Raw genomic sequence first — 14698 nt, forward strand, 5'->3', positions numbered from 1 at the left:
GACTTTATGAGAAAAAAAAAGACAAAACAACAAGCTCTTAAATCTTGAAACACAAATGTTTCAAAGCAATTCACTCTAAAGGAAAAAAATAATGCCTTCATCTAATCAAAGAACCTGACACATAGGAGACGGCTATATACAGATGGCTCTATCCTCAAAAAGAAAATGCTTTTGCCTCTAAAGGGCTTTAATAAATAACTAATTCGAATGGTATATCTTCATAAAAGGCAATAAAGCACAGCAGGGTGTGTGCTAGCTAATGGATTTTTTTTATTTTGGATTTAAATTGGTATATCAGTCACAGTAAAGGTCAATTGTTTCGTTGTTTTTTACATTGTAATGCTGTATATTTTTGTTCTTATAAACCAAAATTGTCCAACCTAAACAAATAAATTCAACTTTCCATTTATTCTTTTAGAGTAATGTACTATTTTGTACAATACGATATGCAACTTTCATGATTTAATAAAAACAATGTCAACAAAAATACCTCCTTTTTTAGAAATAAAAAAATAGCACAGTATATAAATACACAGAAAAGGAGACCCTTGAAACAAGGGGATCCTGAGGAGCAACTTTGAACACGGAAAAGGCACTTGAATGCCTGGTAACAGGAAAGAGAGAAAGAGTAGTGGGAGAGTGAGCAGGTAAAAATGACCTATGCCGTACCCCCAACTTCCTTAATAAACCATACTTGAACAGAATATAAAAATAAATAAAACGAAGGAACCTCCAAAAACCTCTCCAATAGCTACCTAGTATAGTATTGCCTTTGAAGGCAATCACCTAAACTAAGGCAAACTCGCTAAATACCTGATACCATAAGCAAACCAAAAAAGGCCACCTAATAAAAAACTATAAAGGTGCTACCTAAGTAAAGTGTAAGACAAACATATAAAGTGAGGAAAAAAGTGAGCGTTTTCCTCACTTTATATGTTTGTCTTACACTTTACTTAGGTAGCACCTTTATAGTTTTTTATTAGGTGGCCTTTTTTGGTTTGCTTATGGTATCAGGTATTTAGCGAGTTTGCCTTAGTTTAGGTGATTGCCTTCAAAGGCAATACTATACTAGGTAGCTATTGGAGAGGTTTTTGGAGGTTCCTTCGTTTTATTTATTTTTATATTCTGTTCAAGTATGGTTTATTAAGGAAGTTGGGGGTACGGCATAGGTCATTTTTACCTGCTCACTCTCCCACTACTCTTTCTCTCTTTCCTGTTACCAGGCATTCAAGTGCCTTTTCCGTGTTCAAAGTTGCTCCTCAGGATCCCCTTGTTTCAAGGGTCTCCTTTTCTGTGTATTTTTTCTGGGTTATCCCCTACTTTGCAACCTTGAGGTAGGCTATGTATAGGGTTCTTGTCAGTATTTTACATATGGTTATGTGAATTATTGCACCTACCCTATTCATCATCCGTTTCTCAGTATATAAATATAATTATAGAGACTATGAAAACCACACAGCATCCCTCAAGATTATTTATTAAACTGTGAACTGACAACCATATTTCCAAATTTAGGCTCAAATAACTAAGCTGGACACATTATGCCATTATTCAATTTTTCTTTTGGTCTTTGGTTGTTAATTCACTACAATTCTTCTTCTTTTTTTTTTTTCAACTTTATTTTCTATTTTTCTGACAGATACAAACAAGCCAAACTAACCTCCTACTTGGGTATTATACCAACCCCAGTAATGATTAAAAGGTTAATGCTAGTCATCCTAAGATGAATAAGTTACATAATAAAAAAAGTTCACAGATCTTCTGTAGCATTTAGGTAGAAAGACTGCCACAATATGGAAAAGTGTGTTTAAAAGAACACTATCCTTTATTCCTAACACTTTTGTGCTCCTGTCCCTAGCTATATATGTCCCCCATAGTATCCCATAAAAATAATAACATAATGGTTTTACTTACCTTTTTAAGCTCAAAGGCTCCCTCTATGCTGCCTATTTATCCTGCTCTTATGGAGGCATGGTATATTCCAATGCTCCTCATAGAGGAGCACTGGGGATCTGATGTGCACGCGCTACGTTAAGCATCCAGATCTGCAAAACTTTAATAGTTAAATTGCCAGAAGCACTGCACCCAAGCCTGATGAAGTGACTTGGGAGACTTTACTGATCTACTAAGGCATATACGTGACAAAGCTGAGCATGAATACAATTGAACACAACAAAATCACCATTAGAATGTTTAATTACATATTGACAAAGGTCGAGTGGGTCATAAGTTATGGAGTACAGGTATTGTATAATGGTGGTATTAATCGTAGTACTACTCACAAAAAGACCACAGTTTTGCATCAAACTTACTTTGATAATGAAGTTGAAAGGTTCCAATGGCATCATCTTGGAATGTCTTGAAATAAACTGATAGGCTGTTAGTTGGACTTCGGATCACCTGACCTTCCACTAGAAGAGTTTCATTTGCTAATACTACCAGACCATCATCCCTCTCTCCGCGGATGGCCAATTGTTCTCCCTCAGAGAGATTAACACTTTTCACCTACAAGAGTAATAAAAATATCTCAAGACAATAATATTCAGAAATATATAAATATATATAGTATTTAACCAGGAAAGTCATGGTTAGTTTGTTACCAGTTTCTGAATACATCGCAGGGCCTAGCTGTCATTACCCAATGCAATGATTCCTTTCATTAAAGTCTGTAGTTTTCACATATCTGATAAGATGTGCATTATATGTCACTATATTTGATGTATTTGATGTATGATTTTTCTGCTGCTTGAACCACAGCAGTTTTAGCATTAGTGCTGCACTATGTTGAGTCTGCATTGATAGAAGAACAATATTTAATTTAGTTTAAAATAAAAACATTTATTCATAAAAAGATAGCTGCCAAAATAATATTTTTCTAATGTTCATAAAATAGCACGCAGAGTTCAACTTTCTATATTTCTATATTGTAGAAATATAGTGCATACTGCACTCTATACACACTTCTCTATACTTCATGTTTAACAAAAGAGTTTGTGAATTGGCTAAATTAGTACAATACTTCATTAGCCACATGGTTCCTCATGGTTTCTAATGGTATTTTACTATAAGGCATTAATATAAACTCTTGTTCAGGTTATATGGATATATAAATACATATAACATCCATAGATCAAAGTAACTGTAGTTCATAAAAAATATTATATTAAAAATAAAATGATTGCACTTAATTTCTACTGTATGACAGTTGAGAAAAAAGGATCATGTCTTCCACAAAACAAATGGGGAGACAGTGGCAAATGAGCCCCCAAGTGCAATATTATGCCTCCTGTGCAAGACAGTAGTGGATAATAGGGCACTGTAATTTAAGAAATGGAAAACATTGAGCTGCAGCAATGCCAGTCCATGACAGGGAGTGGGGCATCATTTCACTTGTTAGTATTTGATAAAGACGCAGTCTTTATATAATGCTTGTATTGATTGCATTTCAAGTACCTTAAGATAGGGAATACTTTGTCAATTCCCACAGCCGCCACAGCCTGTAGCTGTGGGGAAGGGGCATTCTTATATGCATGCTAGGAGGTGGGCCACGGGGGAGGCAGTGGTTTTGCTGCATAGTGCAATATTACCATTGGGGAGCTTTGTGAAATGTTCCCTCAAATGTGACACAGCTTCTTTAAATAAAGGCTACAATTCTTTTTTATATGAAGTATGTAAAAACTGGCTTCTGTGATTGTTGAAACTTGATATTAATGACTCTCATGACGTTCACTCCTGTCAAATAGCTGAAGCAAGATGAGAATATTTTTTATTTTAAAGTCACTGTAAGCCAGCCATTTTATTTAATAGTTTAATTAAATTTATCCTACCTATTGATTAAAAAAATGCCATAAAACTGTAAAATCCCAGAGCTGAATAAGTGTTGTAAAAGAATATTGCATCATGACCTTTTTCTGTAAACTGCACAGTAAATAACAACTTAATGACTCCCCGGAAAACAATCTTTAAAAATGGTAAAACCTTTTAAAGGTTTTCACTTAAAATTAGCAATTTATAGAGCAGCTTATCGGGCCATGTCAAGTTAAGCACTAAGACAATATCAGCTATTACACTATCAGACCTTTGCCACAAATCAATATATACATTTCCATTTGGAAATTATCTTTATATGTTTAGCCTTAGTTACAAATCAGAGACCGATCGGTCAGGTCATCATTTAATCAAGAACTAAAATGCGCGTCTCTGTCCAAAACTTTAATTATAGCTATATGGGGATTTTCCATGAAATTACTTTGGTTTATCCTATTTGACAGTGAAGCTGTGTGACTATACGTAAATACACAGAGCTTATACTTAGGTTGAATCAATTTTACAGCTTCTTTTTAACTGTTTACTCGATAGCTGTATGAGAAATGCGAAACCTCTCAAAGTGGGCCATATGCAACTGGTGCATAAATTGTTAAAGTTGAAAAAGAGTTAGATATTGTTTAACCCCTTAAGGACACATGACATGTCTGACATGTCATGATTCCCTTTTATTCCAGAAGTTTGGTCCTTAAGGGGTTAAATAAGCCCTGGAGTAAGAAGGCAGTGCTTCTGTTTGGAGAGTTTCATTTGACAAGCTGTTAAATGTATCATATTAATATATTGACACTGGAATATTACGTATGTCTCTTCAGCATAGGGATTTTGTAGTTATTAGCCAAATTTGGTTAGAGCTAAAAGAGGGAATATGGAAAGCAGACATCGTTACTCAATTCATCAAGATCTTTTATGTGAGGAACTCTACAAATAAACAGATCCAGTGTTTCTTCCCATTTTAGTTTTGATTATATCGAAAGTACCTCATCGAAATTATTTTGCACGGGACTATTTAATGTATGCTTGGTGAGACAACCAGGAATGGGTGTAGAAACCATGGAGGAAAACGGAGGTCAACCGGTCTTTCGTTATTCATTTAGAATCTATGGTGTTGACTAAGGTGCCTTGCCATTGAAAACAGTGGCCACATTCTAGAATAAAATGTAGTTATGCCAAGTGTAATCAGGCCACCGTACTTTCTATTTCCATGCACTGACAGAGCTGTTATCCTGGTGCAGATGCTGTATGTCCGTGACATGCATGGCAGCCTGATCTTACTTGGCACAGATACAGATGAAAAGATAGGACACTATTGGCTGCACTCTGTGTGAGAGAAAAATAATGTGTGGCCATGGAGGATAGACAAGTTGTAGGAGGTGGGGGGGATTGGGAAATTATGTGATGGGATTTCAAGAGAGATGTAAGGAGGGTGGGGGATGGGGAGAGAGATGTGTGGGGAATGATGGGGAGAGGCGCAGTTAAAATAAGTTAGGAGAGTGGTGAGAGGGAGTGGTTGAAAGACAGGAGTTGAGGAGAGCATGAATGAGAGACACAAATTGGGATGTAGGGAAGGTAGGAGTGAGAAACAAGAATAAGGTGGGGGATGGTTATATGATGCAAGAGTAGGTGTGAATGAGACAGACAAGGTAGGGTAGAGAAACAAACATGGGGAAGAAATTGGGAAAGACAGGACTGGGAAATACAATGACGAGGAGTGAAAACCAAAATAGATTCACACCTGCACTACTAAAATATATTTGTGATTTCACTCAGACTGCATCCAATCATCATTTAAACCATCATTTATACTCTCTCTGAAGGACCTGAATGGAATGACCACTCTCCTCCAAATGCATGTAGACATGTTGCATATATAAATATATGTATCTATCTTTGTGGTTGTCTACATATTTGGGCATCTGTCTGTATGTGGGTATATGATTCTGTGTTTAGTAATATGTATTAATATGTGTATGTTTGGATATATAATGCAAGTATTTGTCTCCGTATCCATGTTTGCAAGTGTGTATCTGTGTTTGTGCAAATGTATATATCCATTTTCTAAAGATAAAATCTGACACAAAATCTTTTCAGTGTTCTCCTGAATTTGGGCTCTGGAACCATCCCTGATTTCATCACCCTCTCCACAATAATTCATCCCTTCATTCATACAAAGACACAAACATTCCACACTCTCCATAACAGCTCCAACACACTCTACTCCCACATTGTTATTTCAACATATGTTAGAGGTCAATTCCAACTATGGCTGTTAGAAAATAAAACAAAAAAATAATTCTTGAAATTTGTGTAGAATCTCTAACAAGCAGCATTTTAGCTTGTAAAAAGCGGAAAATAAGACAGAGGGAAAAAAACAACACGAATTTCAAACTAAATAAAGCATAAAAAAAGCAAAATGAAAAAAATCAGCAGGTGTTCTACATCCAGGGACAGTCAGAAAAGGGTACATTATCAGTATGAAATTGCCGTCATCATAGGTGTATTGCAACACCAGACATGCTGTAGCAGTTTGACATGCACTATTACCTTCTCAATACGTGCTAGATAAGACATTTGCAAGACCAGATGATGAAGAAATGCGACATAAAAGCATCTGCTATTCCCTTGAGAAAAGATCACATTCAAGGAAGTGTAACAATTTTATAACAATAATATGATTGTGTTATTATCCAAAAAACACCCGTAACTGCAGATATAGGAACATAAAATCTCTATTTATTCAGTTTGGGCAACAATAAATCTGACATCAAATACTAAGCACTACATAGTGAAGTGATAAATTATTTTGAAATATAGCTGACATTTTTTCACATCTGTTTTTCTTCAGGGACAAACTATACATTCACTCAATTTGCTACGTTATCTTATTTTGATCACTAGAAACATACGGTGCTATGATATGAAAGATCTCGTTCAGGAGATAACATTACATTTCCTATCCGTAAGATAGCGGTCTAGATTGCCATTATTTTGACAGGAGCCATTAAACAGTTATTAATTTAGTTATATTTTGCACTATACATACAGCAAAACTATATTTCATGCTTTTTTTTTTTTTACTTCTTTTTATTCATGTGAGTTAAGTTAAAAGCAGTAGACTAAGGATCTTTAGAGATATGAAAAGGCCTGAAATCCTCGATAGGTCTACGTATACCACAATATTTCATGTTGTTTCTAGTTCTGCTAAGCAGTTACAAGTTGCATTTTTGTACTGTGGCATCAACCAACCAATTGCACACATATAGGGCCATAACTTTTGGATAAAGGGTTCGCTTTCAATTGTATTTTGGAATCTTGTAAAGGGATACTTCAGACACTAAAATTATCATTTAAAGGGACATGCAATACTTGACTATTATTTTTTTTAAACCAGCAAGCAAAAATGTTTAAATTTACAAACCAAAATAAATCAAGAAAACCTTTCATGTATGTGATAAACGTTTATAAACTTACTACAAACTTGGTCAGAATGCATTATTGGGCAGGCCTCTTGGCTAGGAGAGTTTCTCCAGCCTCACCCAACCTCCTTTCCTCTTACCCACCCATCTCAGTTTCAGACTACTCTCTCTTGTCCCTCTGTTAGGATGTTGCAAGATAAAGGGATTTTCCATCTGCACATGTGTAAATCTGTTAGGCATACCCAATGTACTTTCATAGCATTCCCATGGATAGGGCACTGATTGGTTAGATGGAATGGGTGATGAAAGCTTAAGTAAAAAGTAGTAGGTAAACATGAAAAAAAATATATATTTACCTTTATTTTCAGCCTGAAGAGTGAGGGACCTGTATCATTCAAAGCTAAAACTTTTAAATTAGACTGTTTAATCAAAGTGATGCATGCTCCTTTAACCCCTTAAGGACCAAACTTCTGGAATAAAAGGGAATCATGATGTGTCACACACGTCATGTGTCCTTAAGGGGTTAAAAGCATATTTTGGTTTAGCAACAAAAGCACAGTGGAAACTCCTTGCCTAAGTTCTCATGAGAAAATGATCATTTACCATTAAAATATTTCCTACCTAGTACTTACATAATCACACTTTGCAGTTAAAATCTACTCTTATTCCAAGAGATTTAGTCATTTTTCTTCAAACGTTTAAAGTCTACCTTATTCAAACATTTATATTTATTCTATCTTATATCAGCAGGTGAGTAACTCTTGTACGAATAAATGATAACGCCTATTAAGGCACACTGCATAACTGGGAGAACTATTTTAAACCGAAGAACTAATGAAACAACATTAGATGAGCATATTATTGACAATGTAGAGTATGTGAACAAAATAATTAAAATGTAGGAGCATGACCCAGTGTTAAGATATTTGTATTTTTTATACCAGGATTTTTAACTAAATAAAAAGTGCAATCAGTAAGATTATAGACGTTTGGCAGCAGCCTTCTTATTGATTTGCGTATATAGCTGGTAAGGTGAAGAAAATAATTATTATGGGATTATAAAGAGCTTGCATAGATATTTTAATTGTTCTTCAGAAGAATTAGAAAGATACTGGCCTGATAATGGCATGAAAATGTTGAGATGTCTTAATGTTCAGTATGAAGAAAGGGGGACCAGAGTTGTAATGAGACTGATGTTTATGATGTTATGACATTTGGTCCATTTTCAACTTTATTTAGCTTATTTTGCTATAGAGAAGGCTACAGAGGGAAATATAGCCATAGAGTTAAGAGTGCATATCTGAACAGGCTGCCTACATATACATATATAGAATGATGTTCATATATTATGTTGCCCATGTTGTTGTAGTGTATAAATTCTACATTAATAATAATTATTGTTGATGTATGCATAGATGGAGTGAGAAAATAAGCATTTTGGTTAATTAACTATGGCCGCCATTGCTCATCAGATCTTCAAGGTATATGGAATGACGTCCACATGTGACACCTGTTTATACTAATTTGATTCAACTATAATAAATAGTACTATAAAAGAGGGAGAATGCTGTATCATTACTGCATGCTTTAATGTAAACCTTTTCCATGTTTACAAATGTGTAATTAATTTAAACGTCCCCTTCCTAAATACGTGCCGAGATGCTTGGGATGTTACACATAATAACACCAACTGAAGGTATCCCTTTCCTGTACAGCAATCATGTCAAACTCTAAATCTAGCACGGGTCAAATAAATAAGGTTTTAGTTTATGTGGGCCACAAAAAAAAAAAAAAACCTTACATTTTCATAGAAACATAGGTTTGTTTTGAAAAGTACAGTATAAAAAACCCAGCATCCCCCTCTACTAAACCCCAGTCCCACTTCTCCATACTTCTACACACAGACACTGACAGACACACACACACACTGACAGACACACACACACACACACACTCACTGACAGACACACACACACTGACAGACACACACACACTGACAGACACACACACTCACTGACACACACATTTACACATTCTTGCACACACTCACATCATTTTATTTATTGTTCCCTACATTTGGGAGCTGGTGTGGGGCCTCTCCCTTGGTCCAGTGGGGATCTTTTCTCGAGAGGTCTCCATCCTGCTCCTCACTGCTCCCTCACGCGTGCAGTTTAGTGATGCCGGCATCACTACAGAGGGCACACGTGAGGGAGCAGTGAGGAGCAGGAAGACTTAGTTCCCTCACTTCCGCCAGCGACCTCTCCTCCCCAGCCGGGTAATTTTTTTGCATAATAGGCACCTGCAATGTGAGGAAAGCTGGTGCCTACTCTGCTTTAGTAAGCATGTCAAACTCGCGGCTCGCCTAGCCGCAAATATATTCATTGTGGTCCGCATGCGGCCCATGGGTCGCAAGTTTGACATGCTTGCTGTAAAAGCACTAAATTATGAAAACAACCAGGGGCAGTCAATACTGCTGCATAGCCAGAAGGAATCTGTGATATCTCCACGTCATCTTCTCACCTTGAATAGTCTTTAGTATGGGAATTTGGTATTTGTGTGTGTATTTGGTGTGTTCTGTATGTTGTGTGAGTTTGTGTGTGCATGCTCGTAGATGGGGGATTGTAGGGATAGGTATAGAGCTCCTGCTCTCCTTTGTAAATCATTTGAACAAATGGATTTTACCGTAAACATCTCTGATTAATCTGATAAGCAATGGATATCAAATGATGACCTACATTTGTGTTCCTTGTGCAAGCAAATAAATGTAATTTACTTATACTGGTATACACTATAGTAAGAAAAAAAGAGTGACAATATTCTATCAATAGCCTTCAAATGAGAAGAATTAAATAGAACTAATAGCTATGGAAACCATTTGTCAGGTAGTTAGAATGGCTATTTGAAGTGACAAATCAATAAAGAGGATGTCTCATTTACAGCATAGATAAGCGTTATTTTAATCTCTGAACATGACTATACGTATTAATAAACAATACTGATAAAAATATCTTGTCTGTAGCAAATTAACTATATGTGCATTATATTACTTGTTAATATTTAAATCTGTATTTTATTTTGTGAGATAGCTCTTAACTTAGAATAGAGTATCATAGCATTCACGGAGCACATTTGCCCAGTTTTCCCCATTCCTGAAGATGAATCACTACACAAATGGCTCAAAGGATGTAGTTATGCCATTACTCAAGCAGCAATCCAGTGTAAAAGACATCTCAGAATTTAACATCCTTGAGTAGCGAAGCAAATCATGATTAACTGAACCCGTGGATTGATATTCTTTGCTTTACTGACGTTTTATAAACTCTGATGTTATATTCAGCATTGGTACCAGAGGGGTGTGTTTTATTTAAAGTAGTAGCAGAAGTAAAAGTTTTATCAGTTCCATTACAGTAGCAAGAGTTACAGAGGAGAATTACATAGTAGCATGACCATTTATTTAACAAGCAGAAATAAAAGGAACACTATAGGGTCAGGAACACAAACATGCATTCCTGACCCCATAGTGTTAAAACCACCATTTAGGTGGCTTGCCCCCCTTGACCCTCCTAAAAGGTAATAAAACTTACCTTATTTCCAGCATTGCATGGGTCCGCAGGCGCTGGCCCCACCCTGATCTGCCTCCTTGCTGACATCATCAAAATGTATGATTTCAGCCAATCTAATTCTTTCCTGATTGGCTGAAATCAGCAAGGATGCGGGATGGGGGCGGGGCCAAAACGCCAGCTTGGGCAATCAGCACCTCCTTATAGCAATTGAATCAATGCATCTCTATGAGAAATAATCAGCTTTTCCATGAAGTGTGTGGAGACGCTGAACACATCTGAGGAGTGGCCACCGGAGGTGTCCCTAGGGGGCAATGTAAACACTGCCTTTTCTCTGAAAAGGCTGTGTTTACATGAAAATGCCTGCAGGGACTGATGATACTCACCAGAACAACTATATTATGCTGTAGTTGTTTTGGTGACTATAGTGTCCTTTTAACTACCATAATGAAATTCTCTGATATTAGAAGTATTATATGTCTTCTAATACATATGTTCCTGAATTGCATTTACTTGATATAGAGTTATTTACTAAAGTGTGAATTTAAGGTGAACGCAAGGTGAAGTCAGCTATTCTTTTAATTCAGCTACTCTTGCTATAAATTTGAAATTCACTTTTAATTTACTTTGAATTTTCCCTTTAGTAAATAACCCTTTTAGACAAAACTAATGATGAGACATCATATTTACTGCAAATTCTTCTAAATGTAAATGTAATGCTTTTTTCCACTTTTATTAAATATAATTTATTGCCGTGTTTTTTCTTGTCTTCTAGTTTTTAATTATTTCTGATTAAAACCATTCTGTCCTCAGGACGATCCTGTCATGCCTGAGCACACTCACCTTGCTATCCACCAGCCCAGGCCGAGAGCCCCTTGGTTCACTGCACAAACTGAAACAAAGGAGGATCATCTGCAGACATTGGCTTCCAACAACCAAATCCTCAGCTCACCCAAGAGGGGGTAGGGACTTAGCCCTTGGGAACAAACAAGCCTTTGAAATTCGGATGCTGGCCTTTAACCAGGCCTGGGGCTGGAAGAGAGACCTACAATGGTAATCGGCTAAATTGTTGCAGCCTACCACTGGGTACCTGGTTATTATTAATATTAGTTATAAAATGCCAACAAGTTCTGTAGTGCTGTACAATGGGTGGACTAACAGACACTTATTTGTAACCAGACAGGTTGGACACACAGGAACAGAGGGATTGAGGGCCCTGCTCACTGAGCTTACATGCTAGAGGGAGTGGGGTATAATGACACAAAAGGTAAGGGTATTGTAGAAAAGTAGGTTGCTAGGATAGTATTAATTGAGGGCTTAGTGTTTTGATGACAATCAAAAGCCTCCGTGGTGACCATAATCTCCAGTTCAATAGTACCCCATTGTCTCTTATTTTTGATGCTCTTTTTTCTTATACAGTCCTGTATTTATAGCCAGATATTCTAATACCACTGGTAACCTATTCTACGTAAAGCTTAGTATGTTCTCTCTACTTCTCCATTTATGTCAACTTGTTGACTAGTGTGTGAAGCATATTGCATTTCTTGTCATGTTTTAAACTAACAGAACTGTGCGCATGTTGATTTATTTTTTTTCCAAAACAAATGTGCAGTGTACTCATCATTTTATATATCATCCACTTGTTTTAAATGCTGTTTATATGTCCTGTGAAATGACTAATCAAGCTTGTTTATTACACTAAGCACTTCAAAAATAAAGAATGTAAAAAAAAAAACAAAACATTCTATATTCTAACATTAATTTAATGTAACATACAATGTGAAGTTTAAAACAAAATGTATATGCTGGTAAATACAATATTCAATTTTTTATGAAGTTTGGCCAACTTATTTGTGATTTTGTAAGTTGCACCCTGTACTAAGTTGTGTATTACCAACCAAATTTCTTAAAATGACAAAATGGCATCTCTCTTTACAGGAAATGTTTAGGAAGCTGTGTCAGTCACAGGCAAGGAGGTATGACTAGGTCTACATAAACAAAATAATTTAACTCCTAAATGGAAGAGAGTTGAGCAGTAAGACTACAGAAGCATGATCTATGCACACAAACTGCTTTATTAAGCTAAAGTTGTTTTGGTGTTTATGGTATCAATATGAGCACATCCTTTATGTGAGATGAAGTTTTAGGAACACTAGACTTAGGTATCAATTAAGTCATGTACTTTGCATGAGGTGGATGATATTTTAAATTTGTTGCATATAATACAATGTTATATGACATTTGTTGCATAATGTATTATTTTATGAAGCCAGGGGACTAGGAACTTCTTCTATTGACTACTTATAGATAACCCCCTGTTAAACAAACATGGGTTAAATGAATTAGTAAGGGGCACCCCTACTTTACATCTCCTTACCCCCAGAAAAGTACTGATGAAGAAGTATGGAATTTTAACTTCCCACCCACTATATGTTGAAGAGATAGGAAAGAAATAATGTATCCTGCTTACTTAATAAAATGATCTAGAGAACCATTTTAATTATTATTAATTGCCTGTTCATGTGATAAGGGGAAATACTTTTTTTTATCTTGTGTGTTTGGATCTCTTTACTCTAAATGTGACACTAAAGGTCTTGTCATTGGATATAGATTTGGTTTAGATATAGATATAGTGCTGGCTCATTAATTAATACATTTGACAGAGATCTTTTACACTTGCAAATGTGTAATACATTTGAATGTGCTAGGCCCTGCCCTAAGTAACTGATGGCATCCCCTGAAACATGAAAATAGCCATAGGCAGCTATCTCTATCTCTTCATTAACAAAAACTCTCTTACTTTCACATTTCTAAGAGGTATTCCATGTGGGAATGTGAGCGTCAGTGTATTAATTATTAGTATTATTATAAGACATGAAAACATATCATGCAGTGCTTTAGCAGTTTAAAACAGGGGGTATAAAACAACAAATAACTACCAAAGTATGTTTACAGTAGAAATCTAGGATATTTCTCATTTTCCTTATAACTGAATAATTTTAATGTGTGCATTAAAGATTTATTTAGGATCTGCATGTCAGTAAATGTCATTGACATTCAAAGCAATAACCCAGTTCAAAGTTTTAATTAACATTTAACCCCTTTTTTTTTAACAGGTTACATGTCAGGGCTGTCACAGTAAAAAATTACTTAGAAAAATTATCAATTTCAAAAATATAAAATTTTACAGTTCATTATACCTTACTGAAGTGTGTAGGGATGTTCATAGATTAAAATAATTCATAGCTAGCTATAAACATGCAATTCTCCTTATTGATCTACCAGTTGCAACAGACATTTTAACCACTAGACAAGTGGTATGAACAACTATCCCTTGCATTTACACCTTCATCTTTGAAAGATGATCCTTTATTCTGCTCAATGTTTTTCTTTTTTTGTCTGTTATGTTCAGTTACTTTCCCTCTCTCCTCCTTATCTCTCTTCTTTTAACGTTTCTCTTTTTTCTTCATCCCTTTGGCAGGGCCGGACTGGCCCACCGGGATACCGCGAAATTTCCCGGTGGGCCGCGGCACCTGGGGGCTGCGCATATATGTGCCACCGGGTGGCCGGTCCGGTGGCACACTCATAGGGGGCCGGACGCGTTTCAGGCTGGAGCCGCCGGGCCGGGTGGCAGCCTCGCCGGGCCGGCGGCACTTCTGTCATTGGTGATGCTGAGGGGGGAGGAGCATGTCTACCATGCTCCCTCGCGGTACCCACAATCCCCAGCACAGCATCATACTGATACAGCATAATGTGCTGGGGATTGTGGGTACCGCGAGGGAGCATGGTAGACATGCTCCTCCCCCCTCAGCATCACCAATGACAGAAGTGCCGCCGGACCGGCGAGGCTGCCACCCGGCCCGGCGGCTCCAGCCTGAAACGCGGCCGGCCCCCTCTGAC

At 36.7% G+C, this 14698-nt stretch overlaps 1 protein-coding gene across 1 annotated transcript in view; it reads right to left on the minus strand.

Moving 5' to 3' along the window:
* SEZ6L (seizure related 6 homolog like) overlaps positions 1 to 14698 on the minus strand; it is a 332693-nt gene that overhangs the window by 80558 nt on the left and 237437 nt on the right. The window contains exon 5 of the mRNA XM_063454639.1: positions 2313 to 2505. Coding sequence (XP_063310709.1) covers positions 2313 to 2505 — 193 coding nt within the window. The remainder of the gene's footprint in view (positions 1 to 2312; positions 2506 to 14698) is intronic.

The sequence above is a fragment of the Pelobates fuscus genome, chromosome 5, assembly GCF_036172605.1.
Source record: "Pelobates fuscus isolate aPelFus1 chromosome 5, aPelFus1.pri, whole genome shotgun sequence".
Taxonomy (NCBI): Eukaryota; Metazoa; Chordata; class Amphibia; order Anura; family Pelobatidae; genus Pelobates; species Pelobates fuscus.